This window comes from Lemur catta, chromosome 14, assembly GCF_020740605.2.
Source record: "Lemur catta isolate mLemCat1 chromosome 14, mLemCat1.pri, whole genome shotgun sequence".
NCBI classification, from domain to species: domain Eukaryota; kingdom Metazoa; phylum Chordata; class Mammalia; order Primates; family Lemuridae; genus Lemur; species Lemur catta.
The window spans coordinates 47,248,144-47,266,457 of NC_059141.1; the positions used below are offsets into that span (position 1 = coordinate 47,248,144).

The following is an 18,314-nucleotide window of genomic DNA, read 5'->3' on the forward strand; positions in this document are numbered from 1 at the left end:
GGTAAAATTTGAGAGAAACTTAATTTGGCTAAATTAGATATGTTCCTGGGATGTTGCTCTATGGAATATTTGTCTTTCTAGGTTCCAGAAAGATCCACTCAGTTATTTAAGTTCAGGGGGTAGATATATGGATATTCTATCCTGAGAACTTTCCCTTTGTAATTGAAAATAAATTTTTAAGGTTCAGTTTCTAAAAATTAAACATACCTTTAAGGCCAGGCAAGGTGGCTCATGCCTGTAATCCTAGCACACTGGGAGGCAGAGGCAGAAGGATTACTTGAGCCCCTGGAGTTGGAGACCAGCCTGAGCAAGAGTGAGACTCCGTCTCTACTAAAAATAGAAAAAATTAGTCAGGCCTGCCTGGTGTTGCACACCTGTGGTACCAGCTACTTGGGAGTCTGAGGCAAGAGGATCTCTTGAGCCCAGGAGTCTGAGGTTGCTGTGAGCTAGGCTGACACCATGACACTCCAGCCTAGGCAACAGAGGGAGACTCATCTAAAAAATGAAATGAAATGAACGTACCTTTAAATCTAAACCCTCAAATTTGTCATTTAATTTTACCTTCTTTAGGAATATGCGGGGTGGGAGATAATTTCTTGAAATTAGTATGATCTTTGGAACCTCATACCAGCAGCATGTCATGCCAAAACCAAAAGTTTCCATATATTTTATTAATAGTTTCTCAGGCAAAAATTACGCCAAAGGTGCTTCTACCACCTCATTCTCATAAATACCTTTACTATGTATCAAAAAAGGGAAGCTCTTTTCCCACAAGTGTTTCTGGGATGGTGACTTTTTAGAATGCTATGTAGGCGTCCCTTGAGGCATACTGGAGTTTCAAAGGATAAGAATTAAGGAACTCAAGTATGCCCATAATCAGTGGGACTGATGATGCTTCTCCCCTACCCAGGGGTGGTTAACAGTCCAGATTGTTGTGTACAAGCTAACTTCACTATGCAAAGGTCCAGTCTTGTTAGTGGAAAGAGAGAGGGTGAGGAGAGGGTAGTCCTCCAGGCAGTTATCAGTATTACTAAAAATCAACAGATTGTAATCTTATTTCCAGGGAAGTTTATCAGTTCGAGTTATACCTGGCCCCTGGGCCAGGGAGACAGAGTCCAGCCCCTAAAGTAGAGAGGATTTGGAAATTGTCAGGGTCCCAACCATAGAGGCAAGATTCAAGCCTGGGCCCCAAGTTCAGCAAAAAACTTGGGCAGAGGCCAGGAACTGAAGTGCCTCATCCATATAAATTTTTTTTCCTTTCTCCACATATTCTCAACCATACAGATTTTGAGTGAAGAGCTTGGTGAACATGAGGCCATTTGGGTTCACACCATATTTAACACAGTGAAACTAATTGTAAATCCATTGGTATGATGAACTCCTAACTCCAAACTGTGTTGGACATAGTTTTGATTAGCTCAGGAACTTGGTGAACCTAAGTCTACAGTTTGATGATATCAGATACTTAAACTATGCAGGGCTGAAATGCAGGTTTAACTTGAGTGGTTTTTGCAGACATTTATTAATCAAAAAAATCAAAGCATTTTAATGTATTTAATATGTTAGTGTGAGCCAGCCTAATTTCAAATTGAAATCAAATCCAGAGTAAATTTGGATTTGGAGTAAAATAAGAATCCTACTATTATAGAGCTAACCCTTCAGCTCTGCTATTTATTTCTGTTTTCAGGCTTGGTAATGTTTAGCTCTTGGTTGCCTGGAACCTCCCCATTAGTCTGCAGATAAAGATCACCTTAGGAAACTGAGGCTCAAAGGTAATAGCTCTGATCCATGAGCTTCTTGCTTTGCCAGGCGCATTCAGTATTGCTCCAGCAGTACTCTTGCTTAGAAGTGATGTCAAAACCAGTAAGCAAAACTAGTAATTTTTAAAGAGTCCATGTGTTTTCTGTAGGAGATCCTAAACTGATGGATCTTTGTGTGTTGAGAAATTTTGTTCATGTAAAGTGCATGAACCTGTCAGGAGAGCTTCCTTCAAACGGTAACAAAGTTTGACAGTGGGCCTCAGCTGGGATAACTAGTTTCTGGCTTAAGTCTCACTGGATTTTTTTCCCCTCATATTTTCTAAGTGGATATTGTAAAACATTTATTCTTTACTAAGGTATTCAAACTTTTAAAATATTTTGATATCTCAATTACCTTTTAAATATTTAGCTCTTGGCATTGTTTTACAATGTCTTGAGAACATATGGCTTTCCAATTCACTGGTTTTAGAACCCATGTGCCCTAGACCTAACATCAAAGGATACCATATAATCACTTTTTCTCCTTTATTGCACTACTGCAGTTTCATTATTAACATGTGGATAATAGGGTGCTTCTTTGTATGAAGTTTGTTCTAGGTTCTCAAATTTGGGGAGTTCATTTAACTTCAGAATTAAACTTTTTCCAAACCCCTCCCTGGTTTTTGTTAATTAGCATTTATTTGTGTTTTCTTGGCCGGGCGCAGTGGCTCACGCCTGTAATCCTAGCCCTCTGGGAGGCCGAGGTGGGTGGATCATTTGAGCTCAGGAGTTCGAGACCAGCCTGAGCAAGAGCGAGACCCCGTCTCTACTAAAAATAGAAAAAAAATTATACGGACAGCTAAAAATATATATATATAGAAAAAATTAGCCGGGCATGGTGGCGCATGCCTGTAGCCCCAGCTACTCGGGAGGCTGAGACAGGAGGATCGCTTGAGCCCAGGAGTTTGAGGTTGCTGTGAGCTAGGCTGACGCCATGGCACTCTAGCCCGGGCAACAGAGTGAGACTCTGTCTCAAAAAAAAAAAAAAAACAAAAAAACCCAATTTATTTGTGTTTTCTTGGCCTTTGCCCTAAAGTTGTCTGTGTTCCAAAATCAGGTGCAGATTTTGCCTTTGGTTGTATACATATTTATTTTGTTCCAACAATAATCGATATTGTAGCGTTGCTCTAGCAGTTCAAGCAAATTAAGCTTCATAAAGCGCAGGGAATAACTTTAAATGTGATCTATAGGAAACCATTAAATGGAGGTTTTTAAAACACTAATCTTGGAGTTTGAAACTTCTAAAAAAACTTTCTCACATCTAAGGGAGACTAAATATGAGGAATTTGCATTATCTGGTTCATGATCATTCTAAATTTTCAAATTTAAGATAAACTGAAAATGTAAATTAGTCCTGGGATTAATTTGCTTTGACAAATTATTATTTGCAAGGGTCATATAATAGTTTGGAAAGTTGCTAATAGCAGTTAGTAATCTAAGCTTCATCGAAAAATTGGTCTTTCACACAGCTATTTAATGGCAAAGAATAAAAAATATAAAAAGTAAATGAAAAAATGGTCTTACTTTCCCCATTCTAAAGGTGAGAAAATGCAACTAAAATAAAAAGTTTTTCCTTTGTGGTCTCCAGATTATGGTAAAGGGTTATGTTTCACATCATCTGGCCTCAGTAAAACTTCAGATCCACTTCCTAGTTGAACCTGCCCTCCAGTCCTTTTATAAGAGTGTGTTTCCAAATGCAGCTCATAGATAATCTGTAGCCTTTTTATCTTCCTTCAGGCAGGGAAAAAACAGAATCTTTTAACATGTAAAGAATTAATGTTTAATGGCCATTCATTTTCTTTATTAGATAAGATAAACATGTTGAAAGCCAGTCCCTGGCCACACAAAGACCACTTACTGTTTCTGGCTATAACATAAATATTTAATTAAAGGAAAACTACTTTGAACCATTCTTTTATAAAGCATAAAGTACACTAGCTTTGGGCTACAATTATGCCACTTCCCAGATACATCTGTTACTTATCCCAGGGTTTTTACCAGCTTTACAAACTCAGGAGGCATTCACCTAGCAGTTAGAAATGCTGCCAGGAGATGCATGTTTAAACTTTGAGCTGCTATTTCCAGAAGAGAACCAACCAACTAACAATCATTCTAAGAATTTGAATTTGAAGTCAGGTGCAGTGGCACACATGTAGTCCCAGCTCCTTGGGAAGTGGAGGCAAGGAGGATTGTTTGAGCCCAGTAGTTCAAAGATATAGTGCGCTATGATTGCTCCTGTGAATAGTCATTGTACTCCAGCCTGGGCAACGTAGCAACACCTAGTCTTTAAAAAAAAAGAAAGAAAATATGCCATTCTGAAGCCACGCCTTCAGCTTCACAGTTAATTTATTTCTATTTAAGGCATGGTGATATTTAGTTCTTGGTTGCCTAGGATCTCCAGTAGTCTACAGATAAAGATCATTTTAGGAAACAGGTTCAAAAGTAAATCTGTGATCACAAACTTCTTGCTTTCCCAGGCATTCAGTGTTGCTTCAGCAGTACTTGGTTTTTTTCCTTCTTTTTTCTCCTTACTCTTTAGTCACAGTGAGGACTTCAGCAGTACTCTTATTTTAAATTATTAAGGATTTCTTGTAAATAAGTTACCACCTAAAGAATTTTCTTATTTTAATAAATAGCAGGCCAGTTACCAGGTGTGGTGGCACACACCTGTAGTCCCGGCTACTTAGGAGGCTGAGGCACGGATCCTTTGAGCCCAGGACTTAGAGGTTGCAGTGAGCTATGATGATGCCACTGCACTCTAGCCCGGGCACAGAGTGAGGCCCTGTCTGGGGGGGAAAAAGTAGCAAGCCAGCTCTTGCTTCCTGGGAGCCAATCTTTATCTGCTTGGATAAGACAAAGGTTTTAAATGAAGTCTTTACTTCATTAGAATAAATTGCCCAAGACCCCGCGCGCACACGCGTCTAGGTCGTGAAGCGACTTCCTGCGGTCTCCTGCAAATGGGCTGCGAGGCCTACCGCCCCCGGCCCTGCCGCCCGTGATCATGCGCCGAGGCCCGCGAGGGGTCGCCGCCGAGCTTCCCACCAGCCTGCAGCCAGAGCTTGGCGGCTATCCCCCCCTCCCCGCCCGGCGGCTCGCTCGCGGCCCCCCAGGACTACTACCGGCGCTGCCTGGGCTCCGCTTCCAGCAGCAGCTCGTGTGGGAGCGCCAAGCGCCCTGGGGAAGCCATCCTCCACCACCCGGGGCTGCCCAAGGCTGACCCAGGTCACTGGTGGGTGAGCTGCTTTTTCGGGAAGTCTGCTCTCCCGTTCATGACCACAGTTGTGAAGTCCCCAGAGCACTCCGAAGCCCCCCAGGCTTCCAGAAGCATGACCACCTCCAGCCCAGCACAGCGGGTGCTGGGCCCCGTCCTCACTGGAGCAGCCACCACCAGCCCAGGCTCCGGGCTGCAGAGCCCCGCCCGTCCTGTAGAGCAGGCTGTGGCAAGCAGGAAAGAAGTTGGGTTCTTTGGTAGCAACACTGCAGACACCAACAGGAAATCGAGCAAGCCCTGCTCTTTACTGTCCAAGCACACTGAGCTTTCCTGACACCCGTAACTCCTCCCCGTGCACCAAGTGGAAAATAAACTCCAAGCAGCCAGCAAAAAAAAAAAAAAAAGAATTGCCCAAGATTATGAAGTCACATATTTATATCTGCCAGAGGTGGCCGTTATTCTGTGATATACCTATATCCCACGCCTGTAATCTCCGCATGTTAGGATGCCGAGGTGGAAGGATCAACTTGAGGCTAGGAGTTTGAGACTAGTCTGGGCAATATAGTGAGACCCCATCTCCATAAAAATTTTTTTTTTAATTAGCTGAGCATGGTGGCACGTAGGGGTGGTCCCAGCAACTTGGGAGGCTGAGGTGGTAGGATTGCTTAGGAGCCCAGGAGGTCACTGTTATGGTAAGCTATGATGATGCCACTGCCCTCCAGCCTGGGAAACAGAGCGAGACCCTGTCTCCAAAAAGAAAAAAAAAAAAATGCATATATAAACTATTTGAGGGTGAAGAGTGGATGAATGAAAGCAAAGAGGGCAGACATCTTCATTTCACAGCTGGTAAGGGGGCTGTCCTAGACATTTGCGTTGGGATATGGTCTATCAAGATAAAAATGGTGAAATAAAGTCATTTTTGGCATTATCTTCTATTGAGGATCATTAAAAATACAAAAATAATGAAATGGAGGGAAAACTCCCACCTGCAAAGAAAAAGCAGTCACAACTACTGTGAAGTGAAGGTGCATGCTAAGAGTTGACACCTCCCCTCTCAGACCCTGAACAATCTTAAAAGGAGTATTCTTGGATTCTTAGAGCAATCCCAGAAAACAGCAAGGTCAAGCCACAGGAGAAGCAGAGAATATTCTTGTGTAGACCCAGTTTCTGTCCAGGAGGTGGAGCTGGGAATAAAGTAAGCCATCCCAGCCATTTTTATGCTCTCTTACCTAGCTTGTTAAGGGAGGAGCCTTAGAGGTGAAATGTGGTGAAGGAGGTGGTATGGTAGCAATAAGCAGACGGCCTGTGGCATAAAGGACTTTGTGTCAATTCTCTTGAGTCCTGAGAGCTAAAGGGAGATGTATCCATAGAACAAAGGAAGCAGCAGATTTGGACAAAGGGCATTTGAGATAACATAAAGGGGAAGTTGCCCCTAAAACATGGGACCTAAGTATTAAAAAAGCCCTCTCTCTAAAGAAGTATAAACAAAAGTCAGAAGAAAGATATGAATTCACAAAAGAAATTCCCCCCAAATATGGGCTCAGACACTCCCCACAAACAGCCAATCTCTGCCCACCTGTGGGAGCCCTGGCATCTCAGTGAGTCATTTCAGGCCAGGCTTTATGGGCCTCATAAGTACTTGGTGCTCTGAAATGTTTGGAGGGTTTTTCTTGTTTGTTTGCAGTTTTTAACATTGAGATAACATTCACATAACATTAAAGTCACTATTTTAAAGTGATTTTTATTAATATTTATAGTGTACTCAAGGACACATTCCAGAACATTTTCATTACCCTAAAAAGAAACTCATACCCATTAGCAGTGTATCAATCCCCATTCCTCTCTTCCCCTGAGCCCCTGACAACCATTGATATACTCACTGCATCTGTGAGTTTGCCTTACTGTGAACATTTCACATAAATGGAATCATACAACGTGTGACCTTTTGTGTCTGGCTGCTTTCATTTTCACTTAACATGATATTTTCAAGATGCATCCGTTTGTTCTTCTATTCTTTTTTATGGCTGAATAATGTTCCAAGCTACAGATAAAACTTGTTCATCCATCCCTCAGTTGAAGGACATTTGGGTTGTTTCCACTTTTTGGCTATCATGAATAATGCTATGAATATTCACATGTAAGTTTTTATGTGGATATTATATTTTCATTTCTCTTGGGTATATACCTATGAATAGAATTGCTGGGTGATCCATTGAGTTTTTTTTTTTTTTTTTTGAGACAGAGTCTCGCTCTGTTGCCCAGGCTGGAGTGCCGTGGCATCAGCCTGGCTCACAGCAACCTCAAACTCCTGGGCTCAAGTGATCCTCCTGCCTCAGCCTCCCGAGTAGCTGGGACTACAGGCATGCGCTACCATGCCCAGCTAATTTTTCTATATATTTGTAGTTATCCAGCTAATTTCTTTCTATTTTTAGTAGAGATGGGGTCTCGCTCTTCTCAGGCTGGTCTCGAACTCCTGACCTCGAGTGATCCTCCTACCTCGGCCTCCCAGAGTGCTAGGATTACAGGCGTGAGCCACCATGCCAGGCCTTAAAAAACAATTCTTGGCTTCAAATTCATTAAAGGAACAGGGACACTAGGGGTATATGTGCCATTTTAATATTCAAAATATTAAAATTTATGCAAATGTGAAAAGCCTATATTGACATAAAAGACAAACTATGGCATTGTGAATGCATTGAATGCCACTGAATTGTTCCCTTTTAGAAGGGCACATTTTATATTACATGAATGGCACTTCAATTTTTAAAATTATAAAGTTCTTTTAAATGACAAACTATATGCTCTCAATAAGAGATTTTTATTATCTTTATGTAATGTTTCACCCAAGAATTTAAGTAGTAAGCTGTGTTCATCCTATTAAAATATTCCAACATATACATAAAATTTACTTACAATAGATTTTAGGCAATCTAGTATAAAATAAGGTTGACTATAAATGCATCTTTTCCCCATAAGCAAAAGAATATTTTCACTTATAAGAAATGTGTTTTGAGAATTCGTTGTCTCTTGGAAATGGGTCTCTGGTTCCCTAAAACTTTAAAACTCTTAAATGGAGGGCTTGCTATCTGGTGCTTGAATTGAATTCTAGGGAAACTGATTACTACACATGGCCCTAATAAAGTTTTATCGTAAATATCTGTGGGAAATCTGAGGGTAAACTGTAGAGGAATATAAAATTTGTAGGATCTGTTGGCAGTTGACCCCTATACTGCTAGATTCCCTCCTGGTAAATGAGGTGGGTTCTTTGACATTTTTTTCCTAAGGTGTCTGGAGAGCTCTGGGGATTGGTAAGAGGGCTGCCTTTCACTTTTTAAGCCCTGGTGTGAATCTAACCCAGGTGAACCTCGTGACCCTGAATTGTTTGTGTGAAATGAGATGGTGATCTCAGCCTGCCTTAAGGAAATGCTTTTCATATGGAAATTGGCACTAATTGGTCTCCCAGTTGACTGGCTTAGCTGAGAGGCTCAAGATTGAATGGGCAGTGAGAACAAAAACTAAATTGCCCTACCTCTGCTCTGCATGTTGGCTGGAGGACACACACAGGAGCTACCAGTTCTGTCTTCCAGCAGCATCTAACATAGAAATCAACTGGGTTGGACCAGGAGGCCCACCATTTGTGTATAACAATGCTTTCCGTATGTCTGGCCCTTTTCTGTAAAGCGGTCCCCAAACTGACAGGGCTCTAGACCAGGCAAACTTTTTCCATTAAGGGCCAGAGAGGAAATATTTTAGGCTTTGCAACCATTCAACTCTGCCTGTGAAAGCAGCCATAGAGAATACATAAGTGAATGAATGTGCTTGTGTTACAATAAAATTTTATAAACACTGAAATTTGAATTTTATATAATTTTCTCATGTCAAGAAATGTTATTATTCCCCCAACCATTTAAAAATGTAAAACTTAAACCAAATGTGGTGGCTCATGCCTGTAATCCTAGCACTCTGGGAGGACAAGGTGGGAGGATTGCTTGAGCTTAGGAGTTCGAGACCAGCCTGAGCAAGAGCGAGATCCCATCTCTACTAAAAATAGAAACATTAGCTAGATGTCCTGGTATGGGCCTATAGTCCCAGCTACTTTGGAGGCTGAGGCGGGAGGATTCCTTGAGCCCAGGAGTTTGAGGTTGCAGTGAGCTATGATCATGCCATTGCACTCTACCCAGGGCAACAGAGTGAGACTCTGTCTCAAAAAAAAAAAAAAAGGAAATTAAACCTTACTCTCCCACCTTCATATTAATAAAAGTTTTTTTAAAAATTTAAAAAATAAGTAAAAATGTAAAAATTGTCTGGGCTCAGTGGTTCACAACTGTAATCTCAGCACTTTGGGGGGCCTAAACAGGAAGATATCTTAAGACCAGACTGGGCAACATAGTAAAGACCTCTCTACAAAAAATTTAAAAATTATCTGGGCTTGGAGGTGTGCACCTATAGTCCTAGCTACTCAGGAGGATGAAGCAGGAGGATCACCTGACCACAGGAGTTTGAGGCTGTAATGAGCTATGATCAGGCCACTGTACTCCAGCCTGGGCGACAGAGACCCTGTCTCTAAAAAAATTAAAAATAAATAAAAATATTAAAAATTATTCTTAGCTGTTGGACCCTACAAAAACAGGCTAGACTGGGCCATGGTTTGCTGACCTTTGTTGTCTAACCAGAACTGGAGATTTCTCTCACTTCTACTCCTGGCTCAACCGCTAGCTGTGGAACCATGGCACTTGCTTAACTTCCGTGGGCCTCAGTTTCTTTATCAAGTGTGTTTGGACAGAATGGGAGGAATGGGAATAGGTGAAACAAAATTCCTTTTGGCTGTATTATTAGATTTCCTGATTGTTTTTATTTTTCTTTTTTATTTATTTTAATACAGGGTTTCGCTCTGTTGCCTAGGCTGGAGTGTAGTGGCCAGATAATAGCTCACTGTAACCTCCAACTCTTAATCTCAACTGATCCTCCTGCCTCAGCCCCCCGAGTAGCTGGGACTACAGGCATGTGCCACCATGCCTGGCTAATTTTTATTTTTTGCAGAGATGGGGTTTCACTGTATTGCCCAGACTGGTCACAAAGTCCTGAGGTCAAGCCTCCCAAGGATCCGGATTCTATTAATATAGAAACATGTCAACCCAAACAATGTTATGTATGTGCAATGAAAATTAGTTTACTTAAAGAAAACAAACAAATCTTAATATTCTCTATGTGACTCTTTGTCCTGTGAGGAACACTGCCACACTTTGGTATCTAAACCAGAATTTGCAACCTCCTAATCATTTGAAGGCTCATACTACTTCTTTCTGTGTTTCCAGTGCTGAGTTTTTTTCTTTACTATTTTTTGGGGGAGAAGGGAACAGGTAGGGAGGGAAGGTACCTGCTAGAGTTTATTGGAAAACAGACATTTTTCTCCTTCAAAGATGTTATTTAAAAATTTCATGTTTTTTGTATTGGCAAGTATATTTTATAAGCATTCTGCTACCCAGATGCACCTTATTGTAAAAGGTGATTTCTGAGGATTAGTAATAGATTTTTACTGACGAGCCAAAAAGAAAATCACAAAACTTATCCAATGCACTGATATTTAAAAAATAAAGGTGGAGGAGCCTGGTGCAGTGGTGCATAGTTTTAGCTACTTGGGAGGCTGAGGCAGGAGGATCGCTTGAGACGAGGAGTTCAAGACCAGCCTGAACTGCACTTCAGCCTGGGTGACAGTCTCCATCTCTTAAAAAAAATAAACAAAAAAACCAAAAAACATTCTACAGAGGATCATATAGAAATATCTGTAACACAATAGGAATAAATACTTATTGAGTCTATAAATTCCAGGTATTGCTTTGGGTAAGAAAAGGAAGGACACAAAGATAAAGCATTTCCATTAGTTCCAATAGCTTACGGTCCAGTATTTCTTAGAACTGCACAGTCTTCTTCAACAAATTGATGACAAGAAAAACAAACCCATGGCAGGAGTGGGGGTTGGTTGGAGGAATCTATAAATTAAAAGAGATTTAAGAGACATGTCAACCAATGCAATTGAAAAGTGTGAGCCTTGTTTGGGTCCTAATTTGAACAAATATAAAACAACTTATGAGAAACAGGGAAATCTGAAAATTAGATATTTAATATTAAGGAGAATGAATAAATATGTGCTTAGGATACCTCCACCTTTATCTATCTATCTAATCTATTTATTTATTTATTTATTTATTTGACAAGATCTCTCTCTGTTGCCCAGGCTGGAGTGCAGTGGCCTGATCATAGCTCACTGCAACCTTGAACTCCTGGGCTCAGGCAATCTTCCTGCCTCAGACTCCACAGTAGCTAGGACTACAGGCACATGCCACAACGTACAGCTAATTTTCCTCTTTTCTGTACAGACAGATCTTGCTATGTTGCCCAGGCTGGTCTCAAACTCCTGGCCTCAAGCAATCCTCTGGCCTTGACCTCCCAATATGCTGGGATCACAGGTGTGAGCCACCTCACCTGGCTTTTCCAGGATGATTCTACATTCTGTGGAATGTTGAATGAACTAAATCTGCTCAGTTCATTCTGGTTCAGGGTTCATACCAACTTGATCTAGTCCTGTATCACACTTTTGTTCTTTACCCTTTTGTTAAGGGAAACATTTTCTTCCTTTTGAGCCGTACTGTGGGGGTGTTCTAGAAGATACATGGATGACTAAGAGGATGCCTGTGTTCCTGCCATTAATAAGCTTAAAAAATTGCTAATAGATGGAATGTGTGAAGGGAGAAAGAACAGTTTGTGTTCCGATCAATAATAATTTCAGGGTGTGAGGGAGGAGACACCTCAAGAATCTTTTCTCCCCTCCTCCCAAGACAGAGCAGGGAAGAGAAACTTTGGGCTAGAGGGCAGGGGTTTCATTGGAAACAGAGTTCCTTTGAGATCTGGGCACCTGGAGTGGGGCCAGCTCATTTTTGATGGGATTTGCATGTAAATAGTGGGATATGAGGCCCAGCTTTACACTCAGTGCTATAATAAAACTGAAGAAAAGTGGTTTCTCCTTTAAAATCCTGAAACTGGGTTTGGCATCTTGCCTTAGGCCTTCATACTCTTCTTTTTCTGGTAGCCAGAAAGGTGAGTCTAATTTTCCATGTTTCAAATTATAGGAGTTTTGCTGACTTGCTGCTCAAGGTTGCTTGGTTACAGGCCTTCTTGACAGGCTGGTGCTCCAGCTTTCTTTCAGGAAGTAATATTTTCAGGCTCTGAGACCTGCCCTCTGACCCCAAGTTTAATGGGGCGATGGAGTGGTGGCATCTCCTCATTTTGGTTAGAAAGCTTATTGGCTTTGATGGTCCCAAGTGCAGGAGAGTCAGCTGCCTTAACTTCTTTCAAACCAAAAATTATTGGGGACTTTTTTTGTTGTAGAACTTTTGGAAAGTATAGAAAAGCTCAAAGAAATAAAATTGCTTGTAACTCCATCACCCAGAAATAATTTCTCTTAACCATAATGATCATTATTCCAGTTTTCCCCCCTTAAACAAAAATGGGATTATGGGATGTTTTAAATGCTTTATGGGTGTTAGTTCCTTTAATAAAGTCGGGAGGGGCAGGGTAGTGGGAAGTGTGAACTGGATCTTCACATCTTAAGTAAAGGATTTCTAGTATTCTTAACTTTTATTTGTTCCAGCTAAGCACCTTATTTTTTTCTCCAATAAATATTTTTGTGTTGGCCTCTTGCCATTGCAAAGACAAAGCCGACGAATTATTTAAGGCAAATCAGAATCAGCTTTGGCAATAACTGGCTCTCAGCCTGATTTTGCATCTTTTTAGTACCTCATTTGACTCAGTAGCTATTTAAGCTACTTTACAGTTCTCATCCTGGGGTGTAAAAGTGGAGCCTGTAGAATCATGAAGCTGGAAGGGACTCTAAGAAATCCTTCAGGTAAGCTAGGTATTTCTACTCCCATTTTACACACAGGGTTACTGTGGTCCAGAGACGTCTGTCTTGTCTAAATTCAGCAGGTAGAGTGAAAGTCATTTTTTTTTTTTAAAGAAATGGCATTAAATGTCCTTCTGTAACGAAGTCTCCTTTGATCAAAACTTTCATCAGGCTCCTCAGAGTCCCTTCTGACTAGGTGCAACCTTGGGCTTCCCTCTCTGTCCTTGTGGAATCCACTTTGAGTAAGAATCCTGGCCTGGTGGTGGGGTGGGATTGGCTCAACACCTGTAATACTTGAGAGGCCTGGGTGTGAGGATCACTTGAGGCTAGGAGTTGCAGACTAGCCTGGACAACATAGTGAGACCCTATCTCTACAAAAAGTTTAAGAATTAGCCAGGCAGGTGGCACGTTCCTGTAGTCCCAGATACTTGTGAGGCAGAGGCAGGAGGACCGCTTGAGCCCAGGAGTTTGAGGTTGCAGTGAGCTATGATCATGCCACTGAACTCTAGTCTGGAAGGAAAGAGAGAGAGAAAGAGGGAAGAAGGAAGGAAGGTGGGGGGAGAGAGAGAGGAAAGATAGGAAAGAAAGAAAGGAAGGAAGGAAGGAAAGAAAGAAAGAAAGAAAGAAAGAAAGAAAGAAAGAAAGAAAGAAAGAAAGAAAGAAAGAAAGAAAGAAAGAAAGAAAGAAAGAAAGAAAGAAAGAAAGAAAGAAAGAAAAGAAAGAAAAAGAAAGAAAGAAATGAAGAAATAAATTAATTGAATGTGGTCAGATACCAACGGTGGGGGATTTTTTTCACTAAACTGATTAAGGACTTTTTTTTTTTTTTTCGACCTAGGCTGGTCTTAAACTCCTGGCCTCCATCAGTCCTCCCGTCTCAGCTTCCCAAAGTGCTGGGATTACAGGCGTGAGCCACCTCATGTGGCTACCCCCGATATCTTATCACTCTGTCCTGCCTTCAGTGGGAATTCTGTTGAGCGGGCCTAGTGAGAATGCCTCTCACCCCTGAAGTTTCCTCTTAGTAATTTTCCATCCACCTACCCCTACCCTAATCCTTGGGTATAAATCTCCATTTGTCCTTGTTGAAGTTGGAGTTGAGCCCAATCTCTCTCCCCATTGCAGTGGTCCCCATACCTATAGCCATGGCTTGAATAAAGTCTTCCTTTACCAAGTATCATGAATAATTTTTCTTTAACATCCCCTGCCCCTCACCGTCTTTTTTCTGACCTTTGAGTCAACACGGTTGCTTGGCAAAGCCTCACATTTCCTTTTGAGATACAGAAACAGGAGTCTCTAGGTTTGTTTGTTTTCTTGTAAAGGGAAGAAAGGTACTATAGAAGAGGAAAGGGTCTTAATAAAGAGAATCCAGACAGGAAATGCTTTCTAAACCAGCCTTAAGTGTCAAGGGTTGATTTTCTGAGTTAATGGAATTTTGAATTTTGGTGTAAAAAAAAAATTTGAGGCAGATAATCCAAACATCATCCTGAGTACAACATGTATGCTGTAAACAGGCTCCAGAGAAACCCCTGTTCCTTGAGGCTTCGCCCTGGCCTTTGACTGTTGGACAACCAGGTGATTTACCCTCCAGATTCACCACCAGAAATGTCCTTGTGTGTGGTGCCAGCAGGCCAGTGAGAAAACAGCAAAAGCAGTGTTAGTTTGCATCAAGTACTAATTACATCGCATTTGTTCAGGTTGAACAAATCTTTGTACCAGGCACTGGGCTAGGTGCCAGGGTGCAGAGATGAATCAGGCAGGTGCCTGGCCTTCAAGGAATCTCAGGTTGCCTGATGAGACAGGTAACTAAATATTATGGCCTGTATCAGACAAGTTAACAAGGTTAAAAGGGTTAAAAGTTATATAATAAAAGGGTTAACAATGTGCTTGAGAGCAGATGAAATCTTGCTGGATGTGTCACAGACTTTATGAGCTGGGTTTTATAGGATACCACCTCACAGCACCCCCCTTGAAAAAAAAGTAAAAGAAAAAAAAGAAAAAGAAAACAAATATGATTTGAGCCAGGTGCGCTGGTACATGCCTGTAGTTCCAGCTACTGGGGAGGGTGAAGCAGGAGGATCATTTGAGCCCAGGAGTTCGAGTCCAGCCTGGGTAACATAGGGAGACCCCCCCCATCTCAATCCATCAGTGAATCAATAAACAAACAAACAAATATGATTTGACTACTTATCGGCCTCTATAAATACAGAATGATGTTAATTCTGTCTTCTAGTTTCTTTGGTCTGCAGAGACCACAAAGATGGCAACCTCTTGAAAGTTGTTTCTCTAGTTTTGCCATGTAATAATACAATACCATTCAGGTTAGAAGCCTACAGTTTTCCATTTAACTTTTTAAGACATGCTTCATTTTGTAGGAGTTTGGGGAGTAGCTGATCCTTTGGGGAAAAAATGTGGCTAAGTATTTGGCTATAGTTTAAATTTTTTCTCCTTGCATTCTCTCCCCCTTTTGTTAACTGGGTGCTTTTGTTAATTGCACTAGCTTAAGCAAAATGATAAGAGGAATTTCATACATCTGAACAAACGGTCCCAATGCTTAAGACAGTTCTACCTAATAATTTCAGGCCATAAAATCTCATAGCTGGGTTCTACCTCGCAGCATCCTTGCAGCTACAGCCCCTACTAAGAAAGACCTGTCTCTGTGTATTTCCAATTCAAATTCTTAGGAGAGGGACTCAAGCTCAGGACAACTTTTCACACCAGGCCACAGGTCCAGTGAGTCAGGGTGACGGTCTCCTGGCTTGTCCTTTAGTCAGGTATGTGGGCAAGAAGACAATGGGATCACTGCTTCACTATCTAGTAGCTTTGTCCTCACGGGCATGCTGCCTAGACTTGCTAAGCTTTTGTTTCTCTTGTGGAAGGTATGGTTTAATTATAATATCCCTTTCAGAGGATTAATTTTTGTATAAAATTAGATCATACATGTAAAATCCTTAATACAGTTCTAGGCATAAAGTGAGCTGAGAGTAAATGGAAATTATCACCATCCTTACTATTTTGGGGAAGACGCTGTACTAGATACTAGAGATATGTTGATCACAGTTGCACTTCCCCAGCAGAAAGGCCCCCTTGATCCTGCAAGGTGAGAGCCATGATAGAACCCAGAGGAGGAAGCTTACTCCTCAGTGAAATTATACAGGCATAGGAGTTTATTGCATTTGTTCTCTGGGCCGTGTTTATCCTTCCATCCATCCACCCACCCATCCACCCAGCCATCCAAGAATCAGAATTCAGATGTCAGATGTTTGTCTCAGGTTCACGTGCTTATTTGAAGATGAAATCAGACATATTTGTCATAGGGAAGCCTGACCTGATGGTTGTCTGAGTCCATTCCTTACTACTTGTGTCACTAGGAAACACTTCTTAATCCAGCTGCTGCAATTCCTCATCTGTAAAACAAAAAACAAAACAGAGATAGTAATAACAATTAACAGAGTTGTGAAATTAATGCTGCCAACATGTAGTATTCAATAAATGTTAGCTATTGTTATTATCATTTATAATTCATTGTGTGCTCACTAGGGGCAAGGTATAGATTATCTCAAATTATTATAGTTATTGATGATTGATGAGCCAAAGGAGTGGGAAACCAGGAATGAGCCCCAGGTTTTGCCAAGCACCTTTGCTTCCTCATAGTACTGAGTTCTGGTACTAAGCACAATGCCCTTCCTTTCCTTTTCCCATGTTCTCTTTTCAAATACTCATTTTCATTTTCGTTAAGGAGCCCTCACGCAGGGCCCAAATCTGGGTTTCAGCCTCTTTCTCTTAGCATCTGAATTGTTGTCCCTCATTGCTGAGGCACTGGCTACATTCTGCTGAAACAGCACATCACAAGCTTCTCTCCCTTCACCCCTGGGAGCTCCTGGGGCAGGACAGTGTCTGTTTTTTTGGAACTCCCATATCCAACTCAGGGCTGAATCCCACGGATTTCACTACTGCGCCTCACCAAGCAGGGTGGCACCTCTAGAACACTTTCCTGTCCTCACCACTCAAGTGTATGAAATATCCCAGGGGCCAGAGCCTAGAAATTTCAGAAAGTCATGGATGAAAGGGTCCTCAGTTTATTCTTCTGTAAAACGAGTTGTTGGGACAGCTCTGAGGTCCTGAGAAGGGAAATAAGTTGTGTAAAGCAGGCCAGTGCGCTGGCACGCGCCTGTACTCCCAGCTACTTAGATCGCGACTGTGAACAGCCACAGCACCCCAGCCTGGGCAACATGGCGAGACTTTGTCTCAAAAAAACAGGTTGGGAGCATAACCGAGACTCAAACCTGGGTTTCCTGCCTCCGGTTTGAGCGAGGTCCGGGACACCCCAGTCCACCGCTTGTGGACTCTCACTGGGAACGACCCCAAGGCCAGGGCGACGACGGCTACCCTGGTCGTCCCGGCTCTAGGGACTCCTGGCCCTGCAGTTCGCGCAGCGGTTAGAAGCTCTCCAGGGGGCTGCGGGACCCCCCTAGGACTTGGGAAAGCCCCATGCGCGCCCATCAGGAGGAGGGGAGCGCTCGGCTGCGGGGCGACCGGAAAGTGCAGGAGTCGCCCAGGGCTACGGTGTGGAGACTGAGCCGGGGAGCTCAGCACTTGGAAACCCCGCAGGGCGCTCCGCCTGCCGGAGCGGCGGCCGCCCCACCCCCGGCCCCGCCGAGCTCAGCCGGCCCCGCCCCCTGAGCCCCGTTTCCCCGGCAGCCGGCGCCGCGCGCAGTCGGCCGCTCCCTCCCGCCCGGCGTGCGGCTGCCGCGCTCGCCCGCGCGCTAGGCTGTGGGCTCCCGGCCGCCCGCGGCAGCATGGCCCGGCCCGTGCAGCTGGCTCCGGGCTCGCTGGCGCTGGTGCTGCGCCGGCTGGAGGCGCAGAAGGCAGCTGGGGGCGCGGAGGGGCCGGGCGGGCGCGCGGTGTTCCGCGCCTTCCGCCGTGCCAACGCGCGCTGCTTCTGGAACGCGCGGCTGGCGCGCGCCGCCTCGCGGCTGGCCTTCCAGGGCTGGCTGCGGCGCGGGGTGCTGCTGGTGCAAGCGCCCCCCGCCTGTCTGCAGGTGCTGCGGGACGCCTGGCGGCGCCGGGCGCTGCGCCCGCCGCGCGGCTTCCGCATCAGGGCGGTGGGTGAGTGAGGGGCCCCAACGGGAGGGGCGCCCGCGCGAGCTGCGGGGTCCGAACTCCGGGCTGCGGGGACGAGTGCGGTCCCGGCTCCCGGCCGCAGAGTTGAGGCGCCAGCCTGCGGGAGTGGGAGCTGGGGCCGAGGGCCAGGCGGGGTCGCTGGTGGAGGGCTGGCTTGCCGAGATGCCCCGGCGACATTCCCTCCCGCTGGGACACCACAAGCTCCAGTCCCCAGGGTGTGCGGGGCAGCTGCCAGGGCCAGCTCCAGGAAGCCTCTGTTACTCAACTCCTAAAGCCCGTGGAGTGC

The 18,314-nt window shown here is 43.7% G+C and overlaps 1 protein-coding gene and 1 long non-coding RNA gene across 4 annotated transcripts in view; one reads left to right on the plus strand and one right to left on the minus strand.

Moving 5' to 3' along the window:
- Positions 1-10,927: 10,927 nt before the first annotated feature.
- On the minus strand, positions 10,928-17,455 carry LOC123650423. Its single transcript, XR_006739341.1, has 3 exons — positions 17,191-17,455; positions 16,233-16,311; positions 10,928-11,000 (listed from the first exon to the last, which is right to left on the minus strand). It is a non-coding gene; the product is annotated as an uncharacterized LOC123650423 (long non-coding RNA).
- A 162-nt stretch (positions 17,456-17,617) lies between these two features.
- The window catches only part of STOX1 (storkhead box 1), a 56,327-nt gene continuing 55,630 nt past the window's right edge, over positions 17,618-18,314 (plus strand). For all 3 annotated transcript variants that reach the window (XM_045569304.1, XM_045569306.1, XM_045569307.1), the window contains exon 1: positions 17,618-18,013. In XM_045569304.1, coding sequence (XP_045425260.1) covers positions 17,704-18,013 — 310 coding nt within the window. In that variant the 5' untranslated portion in view covers positions 17,618-17,703. The remainder of the gene's footprint in view (positions 18,014-18,314) is intronic.